This window comes from Anabrus simplex, chromosome X (assembly GCF_040414725.1).
Source record: "Anabrus simplex isolate iqAnaSimp1 chromosome X, ASM4041472v1, whole genome shotgun sequence".
Lineage (NCBI taxonomy): Eukaryota > Metazoa > Arthropoda > Insecta > Orthoptera > Tettigoniidae > Anabrus > Anabrus simplex.
Window position 1 is genome coordinate 219617910 of NC_090279.1, and position 24841 is coordinate 219642750.

General features: G+C 39.2%; 1 protein-coding gene across 3 annotated transcripts; it reads right to left on the minus strand.

Moving 5' to 3' along the window:
* Positions 1-1669: 1669 nt before the first annotated feature.
* Positions 1670-24784, minus strand: LOC136886354 (sn-1-specific diacylglycerol lipase ABHD11). Of its 3 annotated transcripts, none has more exons than XM_067159093.2 (6): positions 24514-24784; positions 24175-24331; positions 13809-13982; positions 13350-13523; positions 7461-7645; positions 1670-2054 (listed from the first exon to the last, which is right to left on the minus strand). In XM_067159093.2, exons 1-6 carry the CDS (start codon positions 24657-24659, stop codon positions 1910-1912), a joined length of 981 nt encoding a protein of 326 aa, XP_067015194.2. In that variant the 5' UTR covers positions 24660-24784; the 3' UTR covers positions 1670-1909. The 3 variants fall into 3 exon arrangements, with proteins under 3 accessions (XP_067015194.2, XP_067015196.2, XP_067015195.1); XM_067159095.2 differs by having other exon boundaries at positions 24518-24656; XM_067159094.2 differs by lacking the exon at positions 1670-2054 and adding an exon at positions 2062-4440.
* Positions 24785-24841: the final 57 nt, after the last annotated feature.

Here is a 24841-nt window from a genome sequence, read left to right on the forward strand (position 1 = left end):
TTGCAACTGAATTTCTTGAAGATCAGTTCCAAGTTAAATGCACACCTAAACTAGTTGTGTAAAAACTAATTCTTGTGTCTTCACTCTACAAGGAATAATAATGGAGATATTTGTGATTACAGTACTGTATAAAGTTTTTCACAAACTTCCAAGTTATCTGGCAATGATATTCACATGTTTCACTGACTTATTACTAGTTCTCTCGTCTGCTGCAACTTGTTTCCTCCAGATGGCACTACCGCTGGATAGATAATAAAGATACCTTTTCTGCAACTGTACACAAAGTAAGCTGTCACAAAACTAGTCTTCTAGGGATGATAGTTGAAACAAAAACAAGTATTTGGAAATTATTACATTTCAATTTAATTGCAGTCCTTTATAAAGTCTGTTCAAAAGTGTGGCGTTGTAGATAGTAACCTGCTGCAGCCACTCGAGCAAGGAGCTCTTTCCCTGATTCAATTGGGAGTCTCATTAAGTGGCTTCGCACAAAAAAAAGTCAAGTGGGGTGAAGTCAAGAGAACGAGCTTGTGTTGCAGCAGGAAGTGAACAGTTTTCGTAAAAGATTACAATTACAAATGCCCACAGACTTGGATACGAAGAATTGGCTCTCGTGATGGGCCGTTTTCTTTGAGGAGGAGAGAGTCTTGGAGACTAAGGTCGTTACTTGAGTATGTGTTTGTTTTTTCAGTGTGGTGAATGAATGAGAGGGTGAAACTCTGTGTTAATGTGTAAGCTACTTCTCTTGAACAACACGAAGGGATTTGCTCAGGGCTTAACATCTCTATCTGACGGACGAATCTTCACCCTCACTCCATGCGAGCACTGCAGACAGGTTTGGAGTCGTACAGCACCATCTCTCGTACCCTGTCAGTCAATGTTTTTATGATAATTTTTTTTTTTTCTTTTTTTCACCAGTGGGAGTGGAACCGGCTAATGAGTGAGTTAGAGGGTCAACACTTGACGCCTTAACGATCGTGGGTTCCAGGCGGGCTTAAATTGAAATGTAATAGTTCCATACTGAATGACGACAAAACCTCAATTATTATCAGTCCCCAACTTCTATCGCCTCTAGAGATCATTCCATGTAACGAAAAGTATTGCTCTGCTCAACAGCTCACATCTGTCAAACTCAATTTTTAAGGACAAGATAAAAGGGGGGAAGAAAAATTAAGCACAGTTTAGTTTTGTTTCTTCCAGACAGTAAACAAATCACTTTATTAATGTTAAAGAAAGAAATCGCACACCTAGGCTAATTGATTACATGACACTCATTCGACGCGTTGATATAAAGACTGAAAAACGGACGACTTCTCTACAACAGTAATGAGATGTCAGGATTAACGGATTACATGAACCAGAGCCACAAAGAAGGAAAGATGGCTGTTCCTGCCATTGTGCTTCCTCCCTGTCAATGTATCTATGAAACAGTAGTTATTTTTATAACGCACAAGCAAAAAGTGCTTCATTGTTTTTTCTTTACTTCATAATACAGTATAAAGCACATTATGTTATTCCTCAATCGCAAGGAATTTAGGTGTCTGAGAGGGAATGTGTTCGCTCTTTGTAGGTCCATAAGAGCAATACTGGTTTCTTAACATGGAATGATCTCTAAAAGTCTGAGAATTGAATATACATTTATAGAAAGGAAGAAAATAACCATGCGCCCATCTCCAGAAAACAATAACAGTCATAGTTTATTAGTAACAATTATTAACACACAGTTCATTGTTGTCAAGTTACATGTAAAAACAATTTCTAAAAACCTGATAACTTTCTCTAATGAACTCTACCCGCAGCAGTACACAAGACACAATAAAACTTACAAACAACATAGACATGAAAGTTACCCAAGTTCATCCACACTATTTGTTTATAACACTATACAATTTGGCTAACAAGAAATTTTAAACTACCCCTTTGATTCTAATATAAACTGAGTGGCCAGGTCTATGAACTCGTTTGGTTTCTCTGAATGTACCCAGTGTCCAGCACCTTTGATGTAAGCAAATTTTGCTTCGGGGAAATATCTTCTGATTTCTGAATGCTCCTCGCGCCTAGAAAGAGGACAAAGCAATTGTTAGTAAAACAGAAATGCACTCGTGACATTCTGCCCGTCAATTACAGAGGTAGTTGACTTTTATATACAGTAAACTAACTTCTAATTTTGTGTCATACTTCCGTTCAATTTTTATTTGTTTGTCACAAGACCACAGGAAATAGCTTAAAAGGAATTTCATGGAATTTTGTATGTTTAAGTTCAGGAAGAGCTTGTCCTCCTCTGTCCACTCTGCTGTCATTGTGTTTATCCTACGTCTCTGTATATAACTTTGCCACCTCATTGTTCCACTCCAGTACTTTTATTGACCCACTGGGTTTCTTTCCTGTTTTTTGTTTGTCCTCTGCCGCTCGTCTTTTATCACCATCTTCTTGCCCTTCCCTTTTCTTGTGTTTTCCCAGCTTTCTTCTTATCCTACACTTCCCACATCAACACCCCCTTCCTCCTGATGAAGCTGGGGGCTGATGTGAAGATTGTCCTTGTAACCTATTCTCATGCTGACCTGTCATGGTCATGATAACCAGGTGACTAAAATACCATATTTTCTCCCTAATTTTCCCCCTTCTTTTACTTTTTCTCCACCACAAAAACAGGGACAGAAAATATGCAAATCTAAATTAAAAATGGAAATGAAAAAATCAAACATAAACTTAATTACCTTACTTGAGTTACAAAATGTATTAGGCCTAAAATAATACATAATATTCAAAAATATATACAACACATTAAATTTTAATACAAAATCGAAGGCAATAATACGTTCGCTAGCGATAATTCTATGAAAACCGTTGCCTTTTAATGTCACGCGAAAATTCACTGAAAATAGGAGGCAGATACCTGAAATAAATGACTGTTTTTGATCCACAAAATTATAAAGTTGTTTTCTTGGTACATTGTAATTCTTCTTTCTGCTTCCGCTAGTAACATTATTTTCGCCAAATTCGATTACAGACAATTTAAATTGTGTATCGTAACTACTGTTTTTCTTTTCCATCATGTCACAAACAAACACTTTGCACAATTCACACATAAGAACACTGGTGAAAGCGTTTACTGTACGCGTGCGAGTCACGGCTGATAACAAGCGAGTTATGGCGCTTCCTCCTCTCCTAGCATGGGAAACGAACTGGAATTTCCAAACTAGTTCCCGATTTCCGTACATCGGCATGAATCACGAAGACAAGATAAGTCCATGATTCGCAACTCATGGAAACTCTAGACAAAACGGAGGGGGAATATATGATTCCCCACCAACTTTTCATTCTAAAAATCACAGAGGGAAAATTACGCAAGTAAATACAGTTATGTATTCAGGTAAAAAGAATTCCACCTATTCAATACAGTAAGCTTTTTGCAATGCAGTTATTACATTACATTATAAAGTTCGGTACTAGTTTCGACCCTACTCGGGGTCATCATCAGCCATAAATATTCAATTACACATCATCATCATTGATTTGCCCTTCCAGCGAGCTGCTTAGGGTGTTTGAAAACGAGCGTCTTCCAATGTCAGGTCAGAATATATTCTGCTACCATTTGTGACAGTAGACGCTACTACCTGCGACTGTCTGGCGGCCAATACCAAACCAGGCAAACTAAGGAAAAACCAATAGCTGCGAGCAGAGGAGTGTTCTCTTAGAAGGTTGGATAAGATGAAAACTTTGTGTGGGAAATAACACACAAATTCATCAGCTGCTGCCTTGCAGTGAGGTGGGGGACTGCCAAAGACTAAGGGAGACCACCCTGAAAGAAAATCCTCTAGTACGTTAGGCCTAGCAAGTCAGTACAGGAGTACAATGCAGTTGCTTTCAATTACACAATTTAGTCAAAATATCCTAAAACAATACATTTTAGTTAAAATAAACAATATTATATAAGCCAGCTTAAAAGTTAATGCTGAAGAAATACAAAGATAATAAAACAAATATAAATTAATATGCTGTTGTGAAATGGCTACATCTGGAACCAAGTGCTGTGTATCTCTCATGCGAGTTCTGAAAGTCTCGTAGCACTCAATAAAATGAGCACAATAATTGTGATGAAAGTACATGAAATAAATGCTTGCTTTATAAATAATATATTTCTAAGTACTAATAGTTTAAAAGTGAGTCTTTCTGTAGATTCTATCTATGTTTTGGCGCTGTTGAAATGTACACTATTTCAAAATGTTGGCATATATATGTCATTAGAGTAAAATTTGACACTTTAGAACTGAGTTGTTCATTAGAGTTCTAATAGTAAAATGGCTTGAAGGGAGAATAATTCATGCGCTTATTGTAAACAGATAAAACCATGTCATTGAATAAACTTCCAGTAGAGTTCTGAGAAACTGAATGCAAGCACTGCGCGTGGTGAAGTATCAGTTCACTGCGGATCAATTGGACCTAATAAACAATAAGAAAAACCCAAAGTTAGCGCAAAGAAGAAAGGGAGAGGATAGAAAAACAAAATGAAGGCTACTCACCTTGCGTGGCTGATAGTGTATAACTGGTGTGTAAGAACGTGAGTGAGGGAAGTATGAAATGTGGGAGAGGGGCTGAAGGATATGAGAACGAGGATAATTGCTTCGGAAAAGCACCTTTAATTAAACTTAAAATCGAATTCTGATTTATTAGATTAGTGTTTCTGAGAACAGTAATAAGTAAGTCAAATAAGATGTTGGGTTTCTCCGAGATATCATTAAGAATTTAATTAGAATTAAAGTATTGATCTAAGTGAATAAAACAGTTCTCCAATATGTTAAGTAAAGGGCCTTTATTTACTATTTCGAGGATATCCATATCTTATTCAATACTGGTGAAATTATGATTGTAATCATGCATATGCTGGCCGATTGCCGAGAATTTATTGTATCTTATGGCGTTGATATGTTCAAAATATCTTATACTGAAATTCCTCCCGGTCTGTCCCACATACGAAATATTACGAACTGAATATTATTCATGGCAACGCAAAATTCAACGGATTTAATAGTCATTTTATAGAAGGAATAATTAATAAATACAAACATCGCCCAAAAACCACACTTAAGAAAGAAATACCCAAATCCCCTACATTTTCCACCTTCACATTCAATAAGGAAATTTACAAAGTTACTAATCTTTAAGAATCATAGCATAAAAATAGCTTTTAAAACCAACAACAAAAATGCAGATATTCTACATAATACTTCATCTATCAATAAGATCAACAGATTTTTAAAATCGGGTGTTTATAGGATCAAATGTAATGCCTGTAATCCCTTGTCCTCTTGACATTTGCTCGTGCTTGGGATAACTCTACATTTCCAATATTATTCTATGGATTGGATGCATAGTGACAGAGGAAAGATGTGTCACTAGTAACCGTTAAAGACTCAACTTGTAGAAGTGTAGCTTCATGGTTAAATAGTTAGCGTGCTGGCCTTTGGCCCAGGGGGTCCCAGGTTTAATTTCCGATCAGGTCGGGGATTTTAACCTTAATTTGTTAATTCCAACGGCTTGGGGGCTGGGTGGGTGTTGTCTTCAGCATTAGAATTCATCATAGGTAGGGTGTCATTCTCACAGACGCGTAGGCGCCTATACGGCATCAACTCAAAAGACCTGCACCAGCCACACACCATCCTTACTACAGGTAGAAATTGATACCCTAACTCAGGGCCTCTCAAACGCCCAAAATCTCACGCGTGCAAATTCAGGCGCAGAGTTCCTGTGCACAGTACATCGGTCCTATTCGGCTCGGACCACTGCTTCGTCTCTGGGCTACTCAGCTCGGATTTGGAGTGCTAAGGAGCAAGCGAGGAAGAGGGAGACAGCGCTATTGCTGTGGGGGTCTGCACTATGGTCAACCAAGCGAAGTCGTCTTTTGCACCGTGCACAGTGCATGAACTCTGAGAGGCCCTGCCGTAACTGATGATGGCAATAGAGATCAAAGGAGTACTGGGTGCATAAAAACGAAAATTACCTTAGCCCGCCAATAACTGGCGGCAAAAACAACTACAAAAATTCTGAGGGCTCATCCCCACTGTGTTGACACATTCAGTTGTTTCATTGGGTTGATTTGTAGCATTTTTCTGTGAAAGTATTTTTACACATTTCAGAAACAAGGGAGATACAAAGTAATCAGTAAAGATGGTGGCGTTCAAGCCAGTGTTTTCAACTGTTCTCCATGCATTAATAATTGTTTTATTGGTAAGAAGTGTCGTGACATACTTGAAAGGTGTAACAGTACATTTGTGTAAGTCTCCTGGTAATTTGAAGAGAGAGAAACATTCTGTTAAGTGAAAGCCTTGGCAGAAGGGTAGCCAGATAACTGATGACAAACAAGGGCATAAATGACAACCTGCTGAGCTCCTTTCCTCACTTAAAGCATGCAATACCCACACACCCTTTCCCATCGGGTGCAAATGTTGCACAACGGATGATCGGTCACAGTTCATTATATTTGCTCTTTCGCTGAATGATGTGACAGTTTTCATCAAAGCCGAAGGTCTTCCTGAACATGGACAATCACTCACTTTCCTTGATTCTCCATACATTGTGTAAATGCTTCAAGCCACCTCTCCTGGTCAAACCCAAACTGAAGAATACAAAGGGAGCCCAGGGCACTCTGTTTTCTGTAATCCACAAATTACAAAATTCAAAGCAGATCGACAAGCACAACAATATCAGTCCAAATAGCAACTGCAGTGCTGCCAGGCCATAAAAGAACACTACCAACCTTTGCACCGACCGAACACAATATTAATTCAAAAGTTACTTTTTAGGAACTTTTAGTAATTTTGTAATAAAATCATTTTGAAGTCTAGATATAATAATATCTAGAAGAAAAGGGACTACCCTCACCCTTACCCTCTCTGTCTGGTGAACATGCAATGTGATGTCCTAAAACTTAACAGTTCTAGTACTGTAAAGTACTGAAAAGTCTGAAATGTTTGGGAGAACAAGAGGGAAGTAAAAAGTACGACACCAATATAAATTCTTATGGGGGCGGTAGAATAACATCCATGGTATCCCCTGTCTGCGTGACTAAAAGGAGCCACAGAAGCCTTAACTTGGGAGGATGGGTTGGCGACTACCCGAGTCCTGGCATTGTGCTACGCTCCTCACTTTCATCTATCCTATCTGACCTCGCTTGGTCAATCTTTATTCTTTTCTGACCCTGATGGTATTAGAAGGAAGTCACATCCTTCATGGACCTTGCCTTCGTCTGGCCAATACCTTCATTTTTCAAAGTGTCAGACTTCTTCTTTTTTTTTTTTTTTTTTTTTCCCTCTGATTAATGTTAACTGAGGATGATTGCCCAGTTGTGCTTCCTCTTAAAACAATAATCACCACCACCACCACCTCACCATCCCAAAGATGGTGCACCCAATTAGTCACCCCATTGCTCAGTTGTCTGTCCTGAAGACTATAAAGAACAGTACCTGATGTAGTCAGAATCGGCTCCTCCAATGAAGTACGTAGGTTTATCAAAAGAGCTGGCGGTGGGAGGAAAGCTGCAGAGCTGGCTAATGTTACGAGCGATGGCCTCCAGGTTGACACGCCACTTATAGTGGCCGGGAGACACCTCCACCAGGTTGGTCAAGAAGAACTGACGAATACCAGCATCCTGGAAACATTCAAACATCACTTACATCTGCCTCCTGCACGTATGGTGTTCCATTTATTCAAGAAGCGGGGATTGTTTTTCAGTATATTATGTCATGTTGACATCATAAATAGGTCGATACTTCGACTACTCTTCACTTTTAAATTTATATAACAATAAACATCCAATATTATTTATCAAATTATTTTCATTTTCCATTGTTTTACTCTTCATTTTGTCAAGACAAAGACATAGGCTGGGTGGGCACCTGTACTTTTACAGCAGTGAGACTTGCCTCTTCCTCAGATTGGTGTTCCCTGAGATATCTACAGTGGCAAAGTACGTTTTCTTCCATGATGAAATGAAATTCGATTTACCACACTTCCGATCAGCATTGTGCTGGTCTCTATTGGGAAGCCAGGGAGATAATGAAACGTTATAACTGTTCCAACACAAAAGAAGAGGAGCAAGAGTTTGGTATCCTTTGCTCGTACCAGACGACAGAAGAATAGCCACACTGGGTCTTGGAAACCAACCTGAGAGAGTGGCAAGTGATACCTAGACTTCTCGCTGCAATAAAAGTACAGGCAGCCTCCCTGCCTTGACACCCACCACCAAAGAGTAGCTGTAACATGGACTTATGTTTAATGTCAACACAGAAAATGATCAAAGCTTGTCAACTAAGACCAGCTGTGAAAGTATGCTCTCGTCACTGTTAGTTAATAAGGACAGATAATCTGTATTCAATAAAGCTTAACACCAGTCAAATTCAGTTCACAGAACTTTAACATAAATTATGCAGCTCTCCAAATGCTGTTAAGGTACAGAATTGATCAAATATCCTGCTTCATTTTGAGTACGAAATCAAAATAAGTGAAACTTCTGAAAGCCCTTAAGCATCACTCATCATTATCTAAAATAGTCCTAGTTTGCCTCCAAATTTCCACTTCACAGAATTTAAAAAGAGGAACAACAGGAACGCACGATAGGATAAACAGCACCGTAAAAGGAGGCAAGGACTAACTTGGAAACATCAAAGGACAAGGGCAATCTTGTGCTCAACCCTGTTTTTCTCAGCCCCGACAAGCTGGTGTCTGCTTCCCGGCTGTCCTCACAGATCTTTAGTCTTCAGATGGAAATACAGGACGAAGAAAGAGACAAAAATGGAAATGAGTGGTAAAAGATTGCAAGCACAGGACAAACATGGAAGGAGTTTGTCTCCTCTTCCCACATTGACCTGAATGTTATGAGTTTCTTTCCATTATTTTTGTAGAACTTATTATTTTTTTACCACATATTGAAAGTTGCACGGTTATATGAAGAGCAAAGGTGGCAGCATGTTGCTCAATGTAAACCGACAAACTGCTAGCAGATTTGCAGTGCACGCCCACATAGGTCTCGCCCTGCAGTCACTCTCTGAACAGCTGCTATTTTGGTAAGACACATCAATACACGAGGCTTTCTTTATATCAACTGTGTAATTATCTAAAGGCAGTATGATTTTCTTGACGATAATTTTGAAATGTCTTACTTATCTGAACGCTGATTACCAAAGTGTAAAAATTCTGTTCAAGTTCATTGGACTAAATATCTATGTTAGTCTGTTTTGCAGCAGAGGAGAGAAACTACTCACCTGCTGAATCAAGACAGACCAAACAAAAGGAACAAAAATGTCAGCTCCCTTGTCCCATACTATGTTCCCTACTTGATGGAAGAAGTTGGATTCTTCAGCACTTTGTTCTTGGCACTTCCATCATTTGATATTGTACTCCCCAGATATTTAAAGGTATTCTAATGGAAGGAATTAACATTATTACGCAGAATGTGAATTTTATCGCCATCTCATCAACATGAAGGTTGGTGGGTAATATGGATGTGGTGTACTGGCAACCTTCTTTCAGCTGATTGTTTGACTTCTTGTTATGGTCATCCTCCTTGTCAGATGCTATCGAGTAACTCCCCTTCAACACATGCTTGTGTCTTATCAGGTGGCGATGAGTTGACTGTCATTTTGTCAGTGGCATCTTCTTGTATTACAAAGACCATCTGTTCATTCCTTTTCCTTTCTGTACAAAATATTTTAACATATGAAGGTTATTGTGTGTAAATATTCAGAACACTCCACATCTGAAATGCTCTTCTCAATCTTTCTGAGGCGTACGCAGCGACATTCCGTACATGTTTTTATAACGCACCTGAATAGGCGAGAAAGCTAACAACCGAGCGAGTGGCAGCGTGGTTAGGATCGTTCAGCTGTCAGCTTGGATTTGGGAGACAGTGGGTTCCAACCCCACTGTCAGCAGCCCTGAAGATGGTTTTTTGTGGATTCCCATTTTCACACCAGGCCACAGCCACTTCCTTTCCACTCCTAATCCTGCCCTATCCTATCGTTGCCATAAGACATACGTGTGTCAGTGTGACGTAAAACAAATTCTTTAAAAAAAAAAGCAAAGTACATGCACAGAACAGCAACTTATCGGGTAAGCCTGGGTAGATGTTGGAAGGAGGAAAATGAGGGATGACACAGGAGAGACATGGACGGTACCAGACAAATGGAAGACTAAGAGAAGATGGTTGAATGAAGTTAAACAGAATGCAATCAACAGATGATGAAGATAAGATGATCTAATGTTAACGGCAGAGGACCAGTTGATGTCCAATTTTGAAATCTCTAAAGAAGATGGACTCAAACTGTGCTTTGATGTAATTGGTTGTGAATGGAGACAGGAAGATCCACGTACTGCGGTCAGTGAAATAAACTTGTGACCACATTCCGAGTTGGGGCAGCTCTTTTCAGGCACACCCCCAATGGAGGTGAGCTGCAACCACATACCAGCCCTCCTGCCATGGCAGTACGGGGAATCAAACCCGGGCCCTCGAGGACGGAAGCTAATAACGCTCAACGTTTATGTTACGGAGGCGGACAGGTACCACTATGGCCACACGTTGTTATTCTAGAGCGTTGGTGGTTAAATTAATGTTGAATATATAATTTCTTAATCTTATTAGTAGGGCCCAGAAGTTGAGGGAAAATCCTTTTTTCTCTCGAGTGTCCGAACACATGGCCCAACATAATATCTGTTCGTTCTGTGTCATTGTAGGCCAGAAAATGGTGGGTTTCATTTGTCCTTTTTGCCTTTTTGGTGATTTTTTGACTTATTGGTCTTTTTTTTTTTTTAGGAATTAATGGCTTTTTTTCCTTGAAAATTCACCTTCTTTTGACTTCCCATTGTCAATTTGAATCATCAGTAGTTCATCCATCAACTCTAGTAAATATGTATCAAATTATGTGTAAGATAAGTCAAGTATTGAAAGGAGAAAATTTTGGTGCGGGTGTTTTTTGAAGAAGAAGAAGAAGAAGAAGAAGAAGAAGAAGATCTCGCTTGCTTCAAGTATGAACCCTTAACATGAGATGTGCTGCCGGAAAACTGACGATCGTTTACACGTAAGAACCTGGAGACGATTGTGATGTACTGCAAAGCCAACTGAGGTAATGTTTCTCTGACCCTAGCGTGGTTGAGCCAAATATGACTCTAGTTACACTCATTTCAATTTATTTTTCGAGGATGTCGACTGAGGCTCCGCTGTATTTTTCTAGAAGGAAGAAATATTTCATTCTAAATTCTGCAAGTAGTTTTTTTTAACAAACATGGGGTTCGTGTTTCTTTAGTCTGCATAACGTCCAAAAGAAGAACTATTATTGCACTGTACGTTGCATATTCCTTAATAAAATGTGTCATTCAAAATAAAATTATGAATCAATTTGGAGCGCATTTTTACGTCCTTTCTTTTTTTAGGCAATTTATAGGTCTTCAACTTCTGAGCCCCAGTTAATATGTCAAAGTTGGAGAAAGGTGTTGTACTGCAGAAAAGAGAGTGCATGTCATCATGGAAGGACAGGAAAAGTGCATTTTCTGCCTTGGTGAAGAAAAGAACGCCACACTACAGTTCTCCTAGTACGCCTCGTTATAGCAGTTTTTCCATAATTCCGTAACCTTTGTGCTTGCAATTTGAGGATCCAAACAGCCTCTGGGCTGATGTATTCACTTTTACTCTTGTATCTCACTTTCATGAAGGTCATCTGTTAAGTAAACTCAGCACAGATCTTTCTTCTGTGGCTCCTTATCTTGCGGTCGGTAAACTGCTATTTTATCGACCACAGAATTCCCAAAGAGTTGCTAAAATATTAACTGTTCCCTTGAATGAGTTTAACATATTAGCACAAAGGGTTAAAATATTTATGTAAGTAGCCCTACTTTATTATGCAACATTTCTCATGTCCTTGACCTTGTAAGATGTTGTCCTCCTTAAATGTCCTTTGTCCGCCACTATTCTCTCTTGGTTTGGAAATATTTTCATTATGGATCAATTCCAATGTGACATTTCTTATCACAGATGTTTGATATATTCAATGGTTAATTGCATTTTTCAGTATTTACATGTCGAACAACTCACTATTCTCCCAAGATGGTAGTACAAGGTGTAGCAACAGCAAGTTCGCAGTTGCAATCAACAATATTCTGAAAGAAGGAAGTCAGCTCCCAAACGAATCCATCTTTAAGCTGGTTTGTTTCCAGACCAATTTCACTGTATGGGAGTGAAAGCTGGATGAACTTAGGATAACTTATTCGTAAGTTACAAGTAACAGACACGAAAGTAGCCAGAATGATTGCTCGTACAAACAGGTGGGAGCAATAGCAGGACAGTACTCAGGATGAGGCTCTTTGCTCATGACATTCTAGTTTGGGGAGATAATAAAGAGGAAGTATAGACACAAGCTGATTTATGGAATGAGGAGATAAGAAATTTTGGAAGGAAGATTAGTTCTGTGAAAAGTAAGACTTTGATCATGCCAAGAGGTAACAGAAAATGCAGGGGAGTGATAAAAATAGGAAATGAACCTCTTGAAATAGTGAAAAAAATTTAATATTTGGGCAGCGTGATGTCACAAGATGGAAATTTGGATGGAGAAATTGATTTAAGAATACAGCAGTCTGCAAGTTTCTACCAGTGTGAGAGAGACATTATAAACCTATACTGACCTATGCTTCAGCAGCCTGCACGTTAACTAAGCAGACCCAAAGTAAGATACAAGCATCTGAAATGAGGTTCTTGAGGAGCACACAGGGAAAGACAAGACGAGACAGAATACGAAATAAGGAGACTGATATAGCAAAACTAAAATGGTTTGGACACATGATGAGAATGCCAAGAGAGAGAATACCAAAGACAACATTCATGGATACAGAGACTGGGAAGAGCCCTAGAATGAGATGGAGGAGCTCTGTAGTGGACTGTATTGCAAAATAGAGGAGTCTATAGCAATAAAGTACTAGAAGAGGAATGGTGGAAAGGTCTAGTAAGGTGGAGGGCTTTGGTCCACTACCCTACCCAGAGTGAATGTGGAAAACGCAATGGATGAAGAAGACGACTCAGAATGAGGAGAAAAAGGCTAAGATAGGAATAAACTTAATGGCTGAAGGTATATTTGAACTGACATTGGTGGGGTCATGTGAGGCGTGCAGAGGAGGACAATAATGAACTTGGTTATGGTAGACAAGATGACGTTGGTTATACTAACTTCTTATATAAGAGGTGTGGAACTGAAGAGACCACAGAGCTCATCGCAGAAGGAGGAGCATAGTTAATTCACACAGGCTTGCAGACTGAATGCTGAAAGGTATTCTTTTCTCAAAACATGCTGCTACCCTTCCACAAAGCTTACCGGAATAAGAATTGCCATCTGCTCGTCGGCTATTTTACGAGCTTTAGACAGAGGCACACTCGAGTCCAGCTTTACCATTCTCATTCCATCGATGTATTTTGGCAGGGTTGACAGGTTTGGGCTCGAACCGATCGGAGAGATGTCGACCACTATCAACTTCTCCACCAACTCGGGCTGAAATAACAAATTTAGGAAGAAGACTGATATAAGCAAAGAAATACAGCTTCAAAGTAAGAAGCAGAGGAGGTGGTGACCCCTGCCCTTCTCCCAGACCATTACAGAGAAAGACTACAGTTCATAAGAACATGAAAATAAATATCATTTCCTGTGTTTCAAACAAATGACAAAATACAATAATTCCACTCTTCCACACTATGATCTTAGCTTTATTTCTTGTTCACTTTGCTAAACTGTATAGTACCTTAGGCATCTCCTTTTTAGAAAATATGGTTTACTCACATATTTGAGGGCCAGGAGCATCATGGCTCGTCCACCCATGCTGTGGCCGATCATCAAGCCTTGTTTGATTCCTAGGTCTTGCATTAGCGCTCTCACATCTTCAGCCAAGTGATGGTACGACAGCTCCGCAGTGTGGGGGCTCTCGCCGTGGTTGCGAGCATCCACCGCAAAGATCTAACGTGCATGAAAAGCAACAAGTCAGTGGATTCCTCTGACTAACTGTTTGCAAAAATGATACTGCATGGAAAACAGGAGCCTGATATACTGGAGATCCTGCTACATATTCCTCCCTCATGTCAAATAATAGTAAAAAAATCTACCCTATCGAACAATGGAGGGAATACCTGCAAATAGTACAAATACCTCCCCACTGGAAAGCATATGTTGCTTTGACAAGGGTTTTGCAGATTAAATCATCAACAAATAAATAAAAATAATAATTTATTTAATGCTGAAGTCATGGAAGAATTTCTATAGAATATAACAAATTTATTTTAAAACAGTAAATTCAACCTGAAGATTAACTACAAAAGACAGAAGTATGATATCCGATTGTTAGCTAATGGGTGTCCATATCAAAATTAGGGGCATTCCACTAATTTATTTTTAACTCTTATTAAACAATCTGGCCCTAATCAGGCTTGCCATAATGACACTAATGTCATACATGACTGTGTAGGACTGCTGCAGAAGGTTTTATAAAACTGATGATGATGATTTCATCCTCGTTTTTTTTTTTTTTTTTTTTTTTTTCTTGTGAGTTTGTACCATCCTCTCCAATCAACAAAATATTTTGGGATTGTATGTTGTGCACTAATAGAGAGACCAGTCCCTCAGATGCTTATAGATTGTACCTGCCTAGAAAGTATGGTATGGCTGGCTCTTATACCTGTCCTGTCCAGTCTTGATCTCCCAGATGCTTTCTTAGCTGTTGAATGGTTTTATTTGCATCACCTTTATTTATCTCCAGTTCAGTAGGACAGCAACTTTGAATGGAATCATAGTTCCCGACAGAATCGACACGTGACTGGTTAACACTTTTTAGTCTGTTATTTATACTGAGCTGTTGTAGGAATGCTTCCCAGGAAGCTTGAACGATTGATAAACCTTCATATTTAGTGATATGTATAAAGCATGCTGGTGGGTGTATCATTCGGCATTTGTAGAATTTGATTCACTGAAATTCTAATCATGTTATTTGAGTTAACCAAGAACAATTTAGGGATTTTGTCAACATGTGTGATTTGGAAGGGATGTATCAGTATTGGTCTAATACACTGATTAATACCCATGGGGCTATAATAAATGGGTCGCGGTGGTTGATTCCAAGTTCTCTTGTAAATTAATTGAGATACTGATGGTACTGAATGTAGGTGTCCAACTGAAAGTGGTACCTAACACTTTATTTCAACTTCAGCTGTTATAGAGGAAAGGAAATTGGTGCATTTAATGTTTCTATTACGCTATGAACAAGTTTACCATCATTAATCATGATTGCACTGAACTTGTTTGGGTTGACTTTCAAGCCTATTTCTTCTAGAAGGTTAATTGTAACTAAAGCACTGGGTGCATTAAGGTCTTTTCTAATTAGGACCAAATTATCAGCAAAGCAGAGAACCATTAGACGATCAGTGTTTTTTTATGATTTTAAAACCATAAGGCACTGCAATGTTCCTTTCAATGGCAATAGGGTCAATGATTATCTTTAAATTGAATTCTTCTGGTATTGTTTATTGTGGGATTAATTAATAGTCACTTTAGAAATGAATGAATGAATGAATGAATGAATGAATGAATGAATGAATGAATGAATGAATGAATGAATTTTTATTGAACTGAACATAACAGGCTTTCACCCAGTTACAATGTTCCAATAAAATAAACACTCACAGACTATTTATAGCTAGACACTAACTACTTACTACTTAACTACTTCTAAATCTACTTTGTAGCATCCTGCACATGGGCGGATCGCCAGCTCCACATGCAGCACACCACCTAACTAAACTAACTACTTTACTACATGAATATACTACTTAACTACTTCTAAATCTACTTTGTAGCACTTTAGAAATGTTTTTGAGACTGGGGAACCGCAAGAGATTGTTCTGGGTGACCTTTACTAATGTGAAATACTAGTCCTTGATAAAGCTGGCTGCAGTGAGGACAGAGTCTTCTATTCGCAGGTTTATTAGCTGATGCAGAAACCTTCTATAATCTAGGTCACAAAACTGCTGTAAATGGATAAAGCACAAGTGATATAAAGAGCTGTATAACCCAAGCAAAGGTGGCATTCAACAAGAAGAACCATTCTAACCTCTAAAAACATATTCAAAGAAGTGAAATTGACATTTATAAACAGTTATGTCTGGAACGTTGCCAATCCTCAGACAAAATGTCTTACAATTTCCATTTCATCCATTTATTGACTTTGTCCATTTTTAAATTGTGCATTGTTTCAATCATTCCACAATAGATTTCAAACAATACTGTTAATATTTGAAAGCCTAATTTACTAAAGCGTTCAGACGGACTAGGCCTATAGATTGAATGCCAAATTTATAGCTTTTAATTGAACTAGGCTAATACATTTTCAAGATGTAGTTGGAAATTACTCGAAAGGAATGAATAGTTTCTAATGACTATCTTCTTCATGTGCAAGGACAACATTTTGTAGCCGAGGACTCGGAGCTCCATGTCTATATTGTCTCCCGTTTTAAATACAAGGATGTGAATGTCAGGATTTGCATTACTTGTGCATCCCATATTTCCCTTTGTTCACATCTCAAGAAACGTTTTGGTGAGATTTTTACATTCAGAATGATGATGACATACATAGTCACCATGAAGGAACTCATGTCTACCACAATGTGTTAAAAACGTTAGGCATACGGTCCACTTGAAATTCAACAGAATTTTAATTCATATCTCCATGTAAACTATAATAATTTATATTGCTATTACAAAATAAAAAGAAATGGAGAAATCGAAATAGGACAAATGGGTACTGATACTACTATTGTTTTTCCCCATACTGGTATTTAACAGGTCGAATACAGAACTCAGTATATCCCTCACACTGGTACAAGCCGTTCGCTTTCTGTGCTCTCTTTCCACTCTCCTCCGTTATCTTCCCAACACTTCCCAAGAATTTGAAACTTTTCACAAACTTCTATTACTTTTCCACCTTTCTTCCTCCCTACCTCTTATCATCACTTCTCTGTGCTTATTCTTATTCCAAACTCTTCTATCACCTGGTCCAAACATTAATTTCTTCTTGTACTTTGACTTCATTATTTCCCCATATCACTATGTCATTCTTCTGTATTACACACCTGTGGAGCATGGGGAACAGCAAGCTTTCTTGCTGAAGTTCCTCCTACCTTGGCATTTATTCTCTAATACATTTCTGTACAAAGCTTTTATCATTTGGTGGTGGTGACTTTTGTTTAAATGGCAGAATTTGAAGTAAAATATAAAAATAATATTATTATTATTATTATTATTATTGCAAAATGGACACATATGCATCAAAAGGTAATAGAACACTTGAAAGTTATATGCTCTTAATTAATCTATTCTCGTACATAAAGCAAATGACGAGATCAGCACTATTCTTGATTGGTTATACACTTCTTTCGATGTTCGCTTGTGCATTCCGAACCACAGCTCCGCTTGTGAAACAGTGTCCTATCAGTGGAAAACACTTGAAGGTTTTTGGGCACAAAATAATTTTCTATTTCCTTCTGTTTTTTCACTTTAAATGGCATTTTGAACACTTTTTCTTGAATTTGCTTCAACACTAGAATGTCACTCGTGTAGTGGTGAACTGTTTGAAAAGCTAGGGTCACTTCATCTCCTTCCAATGTGATCACATCCTGTATCACGTCATCGTCTGTCAGGAAGCGGTTGTTTTCCTCTTCGTCACCGGTCAGCCATTGTTGTATCAGGTGTATTCACAAGCATCTTGCAGCTGATTTCTTTCGTTGATATCAACAGTGTTTTGCTTCTTTTTGTATTGTTCTAACAATTCCATGTTAGGCCACATATTTCCCCACTTTTTCATTGAGGTTTACCGATCATCTTTGGAATTCAAATCGTCTTCATCAGTGTGACCAGGGCAGCTTTCTGTGCCAGTTTTTGTTTCTGACAGTACAAACAGTTCATGAAACCATTCGGGTAGTCATCCACCCCTTTCTTTTGTTTTTATAATCAACAGAAAGTTTTTCTTAAAGGCATAAATGTGACTCTGTCCTTACCTAGTTTTTGTCTAGGAGCACTGGTTTCAGCATGGTGGGGGGGCATACTAGTTGCCAAAACAAACCATACTCATCCACAATGTACATTTGCTCAAGAGTTAGAGCCTCTTCATAAATCACAGTTTGAAAATTTTCTTCTTACGGTTCCTGTGCTAGTGGCTTTACGTCGCACTGACACGGACAGGTCTTATGGCAATGATGGGACAGGAAAGGTCTAGGAGTTGGAAGGAAGTGGCCATGGCCTTAATTAAGGTACAGCCCCAGCATTTGCCTGGTGTGAAAATGGGAAACCATGGAAAACCATCTTCAAGGCTGCTGACAGTGGGATTCGAACGCACTATCTCCCGGATGCAAGCTCACAGCCCCTCGCTGTATGGTTCCACCGAGTTAGCATCATAAATAACGATTAGCATCACCCGTCATACTCAACGGTCAAATACCGAAGTGTCTTTTAAATTTTTCCAATCTGCCCTTACTAGCCTGAAAGTCATCTTTATTCGTAATTTTACAGTAGAAAAATCTAGCTTTTTCCAGGAAATAGGTGTATGCCTACTACATTCCTTCAAACCAAAAATAGAGGCTATCTTCAATTTGAGGAAACTCACCAGTTTTCAATGTTTTTATGCACTCTTCCCATTTTCATTTTTGTTAAAAAAAAAAAAGACTGAGTCTTGTCACTATTCTTCCTTATGTCGTGAATTGTAGCTCGACCAACACACTATTCTGTAGCGAGACTAACGTATCGCCTTTTTCGAGTCAGTTTAAAATAGTGTTCTTATCCACAAGAGATAAGGCTTTATGTTTACATTTCCACCATGTAGAATTTTTAACTTGCAGTGCTGCACACACAAATATAATACACTGATGGAATACGGCACGTTAGGAAACCGTCAATATTCTGACAAGGAACAGACTGACTGAAGGCGGACAAAGCATTAGCCGCAACTTGTCTTTATTCATGCTCAGTAGCTACCTGTGTAAAAACGCTGAATTACTGCTAGGGTCAGATAGGGGTGGTGGTGATTATTGTTTTAAGAGGAAGTACAACTCCTCTATTAATGCTAGGCCTTGAGTGCTCTAATACCGTTGGGGTCAGAAAAGAACAACAGTTGACCAAGGAGGTCAGATAGGATAGATGGAAGTGAGAAGCCTGGCACAAGCAAGTGGAAGCAATGCCAGGACTCAGCTAAGGGCCCCGTGGTCACCTACCCACTCTCCCCAGTTGAGAGCCCCTGGGGCCCCTTTTAATTGCCTCTTACGACAGGCAGGGGATACCGTGGGTGTTAATTCTACCGCCAGATAAGTGAAGTGCCAGATTATAGAGGGAATACTTTATTCCCTCTGGCAGTTACAATGTTGAATAAGGATGAAGGGTTTCCACCTGTTCAATACATTGACATGGTGACTTAATTAAAATACCACATTTTTATTACAATCATTATGGTACCAGTTTTGGCATCTCCCATGCCATCATCAGCCAATGAAAAATTTTGCAAGGTATTAATAGTGATTACATGAAATATCTATGCAGTATAGAAACATATACAGAGCATGCTATCTGTGTGTTGAAATTATACAATTATATATATACATTAAAATATGTGTGATTAAAATACAAAGACCGCTTAATCTTTTAAGTAGACACGTCATAAAATACAACATTTTCTTGTGTGTCAATAAGATTTTGTACAACTAAAATATACGTGAATAACCTTGAAGAGTACAAGGTGTTCCTTTTAAAATTTATCTTCAGTCTTTATACACCATCTGACGTACTGAATTAAATATTAATTTCTAGAACATTGTTCCTTTTGTTAATATGATTATGGCATTTAATCATTGTTCACATTTATATGAATCAGATCCACCTAGTATGTATTCCTGAAATTTTTCTGATATACAGATTTTTTTTTTCTGTTAGAATGTCACAGTCTTTGCGTAGCTATTCTAAACCATATGATTTAAGCTTAAACTCTGCATTTTATTGTTCAAAAAATATATTGTAAGGTTGGGGCCGTGCACTGATGGTTGAGATCTTGAAAATTTCAATAGCAGGTGGATTTTGACTAGTTAATATCGATTTCGACCCAACACGGACCTAAAAATAGAGAACGAATTGTGAATTTTATGTTAGAATTCCTTAACACTTATAATACCTTGTAAAATTTTTCATTGGCTGACGATGGCAAGGGAGATGCCGAAACCGGTACCATAATGATAATAATAAAAATGTGGTATTTTAATTAAGTCACCATGTCAATGTATTGAACAGGTGGAAACCCTTTATCCTTATTCAACATTGTAAATTTCGATTCAATACGGATCATAATGAAATTCTTAACATTAAATTTGGCAGTTATCCATTTATCTCCTGCCTAGCTCTTGAAGAACAAGTAGGGTCAACTGGGATCATTTCTGTCCATCTCTCTTTTCACCCTTACAATTTATACGAAAAAATAAAGTAGGCTCTTTAATGGACCATTATAGGGCTCACACAATATGAAGGCACGCACAATCCAGATAATTACACAAATATCACTTTCAACACGAAGTTACAGTTTTTTCTTTTTACTGGAACACGTATATTTTGTCTAGCGAACTGGAAACTAGAGGTACAGTTATTGATAACAGACCTGGTTTCACTTTTCTTAACCTCATACCTTCTGAAATATATGGACATTTATTAAATATTAAATTGCGCTCAGAGTAAGTGTTGCCTGCAATGTATCTGAAGCCTGCAGTAAACAGACATGTTCTGCTGTCAGTGTCCAACAGGGAAATAGTACTTACTGTACTGTAATGCAATTCAGATATTACTTACCACATTGATACAATGAACCCTGTTTGGATGTGCAGGTGATTTGTCTAGCAGGTCTTTAGTATATATGTATGTTCAGTCTGTCAGCGATTCCGCTGGTGGGATCCTCAACAGCTCTGCCATCAGCTGTCATAGATGGCCTAGGCATCACTGAAGAGGCGTACTAGGGAAATGAGGAGTGAGGTAGTTTCCCGTTGCTTTCCTCACCGAGCCAGAGTTGCTATTGCATATCAGTCTGCCAAGCCCACTGAAATGCATACAACAACCGACCCTATGAGCAACATTTTCACACCATTCATAGCAGGGACTGGCTGCATAAGGAATGGCATTACTAGCATCGCTCATACCTCAGTCACTTTCATCTTGTCAAAGCCAAGGATAAGACAGAGACAGATCAATTAAAGTAACAACATTGCTCTAGACATAGTGCACTGTAAACACTAGGTCCTGCCAGCAAAGGAGGAGGTCTTTAGTAATAAAGAAAAACTAGACATTATTTTAATTTAGGGCAAATATCACACATATGTATCCAGAGCTATGACATTGTATGCTGAATGCTGCCCAGATTGATGGTGTCCTTCACCTCATACCATTGCCAACATCTGCGCAAATCTCATACAAACAATCTGCATATGAGGTAGAGATAGTGTTGTGATTTATGTGTGAAACTGTTGTAATGGAGGTGTCGATTCTGCCATCTTGGAGATGGAGAGTGAGAGATGTGGGAGAGATCTGCCACATGCACATCAGTGTTGAGGTGGTGCAGGAACGAAGAATGATGATGTCCCGGTTGTTCTGTAGTCCCTCAGAGCATGGAATTCATGTTTCGTCAGCTTGTGCTGGCAGGAAGGGAGGATAGGAATTTGGGGTCAGACAGACTGGTTAAGAGGAAATTGGATGCGATTTGAAGGGGACATTCAAGTGGGAGAGGTTGAGGTTTAATACTAAATGTGCTGCCAGGCTGAGTGGCTCAGACGGTTGAGGTGCTGGCCTTCTAAACCCAACTTGGCAGGTTCGATCCTGGCTCAGTCCGGTGATATTTGAAGGTGCTCAAATACGTCAGCATCGTGTCGGTAGATTTATTGGCACGTAAAAGAACTCCTGCGGGACTAAATTCCGGCACCTCGGCGTCTACAAAAACCGTAAAAGTAGTTAGTGGGACGTAAAGCAAATAAGATTATTACGAGGATTGGGGCAAAAGTCATGGCAACTATTTTTTTTCTTGTAGATATATGAACGGATCACAAACGTATATGTGTCGTGTGGAAGTTCTGCAGACATAGTGTGTATGCAGAACAACAGATGGCTCTGTGATAGCTGGCAGTAGTGCAGCGAGGGCTGTGAAATCAGTCAGCTGGTGAGTGTCGTGCGAGATGGAAGTAACCCGTGTTGAGCAGCGGGCTTACACCAAAATGGCCATTCTCTGAGGGAGAAATGCAATGGAATGTCACAGTGAATTAGTGGAAGCCCTTGGGAATAATGCCCTACCATACCGTACAGTAGCACGGTGGATGAAGACAGACGATGGACGCTACTGGAGTTAGAGAGGGCAAGTGGCATCGAGCAAAATCGCATCGCGGTGGGTACTGCATGCACTGACTGAAGTTCAAAGGTGGGTGCGCTATGCAATATGCTTTGACCACCTTGCACGCTGGCATCAGGACGGCAATCAATTCTTGTCACGAATAATCGCCATCAATTAATTTTGGGCCAGGGCATACGAACCAGAACTGAAACATCAGTCCGCGGAGTGGCGACATGCTGGATCACCAAGGAGGTAGAAGGTCCCTCAGAACCCTTCCCCGGTCAAATTGATGGTCATCATGGCATATGATGTCAGGCGTGTCATTGTTTGCTACTTTGTTCCACATGGCAGAACAGTGACCACGCAGTACTACAGGGACTTCCTGGTACAACATGGCATTCGGGAGAAACGTCCTGATTTTACGATATTTCCGTGCTATTCATTGTCCACACATGTAGTTAACACCTTGTCCTTTCATCTATATATGTCACATTTTCCAACCGGACTGGTATCTTCAAGAAAAAAATAGTTGCCATGACTTTTACCCCAACCCTCATATTATTACTACATGTGCTCTTGAAGCAACTTAAGGTGATGGTCTTTGTACTAAACTGATGGTGGCGTTTTCTTATGAAAGTGTGGGCAATGGCCATAATTTGAAATGGGGCAGAAACTGAGACCCCTGGACTGGACAGGACAGAAGTTTCCTGATCATGTTCAGAACAGTATGGGTTGCAAATAATAACTGGTGCCATTATTATTCTCTCCTCTACTGATAAAGGCTGCAGCCCAAAATTTTGGACCCATGTTCTCTATCCATGCAGTCTTACATGGTATGTCACTGCTCTCCATTTGTTTCCTAGACATATATTTTCATTCCACCTAGCTTTCTCACTTAAGCATTTATAATGGAAGTTCAGATTGGAAAGAGGGAGCAACGGAAATAGGAGGCAAGAACAAACATGGAAACAGAGAAGGACACCAGGAGAGTCGTCCATGCAGTTAGGGGTGCGCAGCTGTAAGCTTGCATCCAAGAGATAGTGGGTTCGAACCCCACTGTCGGCAGCCCTAAAAATGGGTTTCCTATTTTCACCCCAGGCAAATGCTGGTGCTGTACCTTAATTAAAACCATGGCTGCTTCCTTTCCTGTCGCATCGTCGCCATAAGACCTATCTGTGTTAGTGCGACGTAAAGCAGATTCTAAAAATTAAAAGACAATGACAATCACCAAATCTCTCTACAGTGCAGTCTTCAAATAGACAGGCTCTCTCCTCATCAATCTCAGTTCTTCTACATCCATCACTTCTCAGCCCCAGCTTCATCAAGATAGCACCTCCCACCCTCCAGCCTGCTTGCTTAGGCCTGTAGTTAAACTGCCAGGTCAAACTATGAGTTTATTATTCCATTGTACCTAAACTTCAAACACTACTCATCCTCACTGCACAATATGAAGGAAGGTCCCTAGGCTACTGTGTGAGTATTAGCAATAAGTTTACAGAAATTGCTTGTTACCACAAACAAGTCAATTTAAGCAGAACTTCTTCCACAATTTCCATGTTCTAATGTAGCAAAATTAATGAATATCAACAAATGCACATACCATAGTTCTGAAATTCCATTTGTATTTACTGTGTTGCACATTATCACTGCTATTTTGATGTAGTTATTTCTAGATGAATAAATACATGCCATTCACCACTGGTCATCCCTGTTTCCAGTAAAACATTTAAAAAAACGGTTTTTTTTCAATATATGATAAATTACCTTCCTTTTTGTTTTGCTATGGATAACTTTTGACAATGAATTCCAGTTGCTCTTGGAGCCCATCAGTCCATGCATGATGATCACGGGCCAGTCGGAGGAAGACACTGTAGGGTTTGTAGACTCATATGAGGAGTATGCCATTTTAATTGGTTTGATGCTGCAACATTAAGAGAAAAATCATTAGTAACTCAAACTATAATTTTAGCAGTCACAAAACCTAAGTGATAAAGTGACACACACTAAGAGGTTAGGAGTGACCGACAAATATTACAGGACTTGAAGACACAATAACAAGGACACGGTGAATACAACTGATTTAATTTATAAATATATATTTACGTGCTTCCAATTTTAAAACTCCCTTCCCTGTCATCGCCAGATACGGATGCATGCTTCCCTGTGGAACCGAAATATCGTAGGGTATTACGTTGGTACGTCAATATACTTGGAATCCTAGCAGAGGGCGAAATTATCGCTGTATACATAATTACTAAAAACGTGTGAAGGGGTAGGGGGGCATGAAAATACTTTTGAATGTACCGGGGTAGGACTTATTCACAACAATAGAGAAACCATTTTTATGAGCTTTCGATCAGCTGGACCGGAAATGTTGAAGCAGTAGTTCAGTTTCGAGAACACCACAGCAGCGCACTGGAGTTCAAAGGAC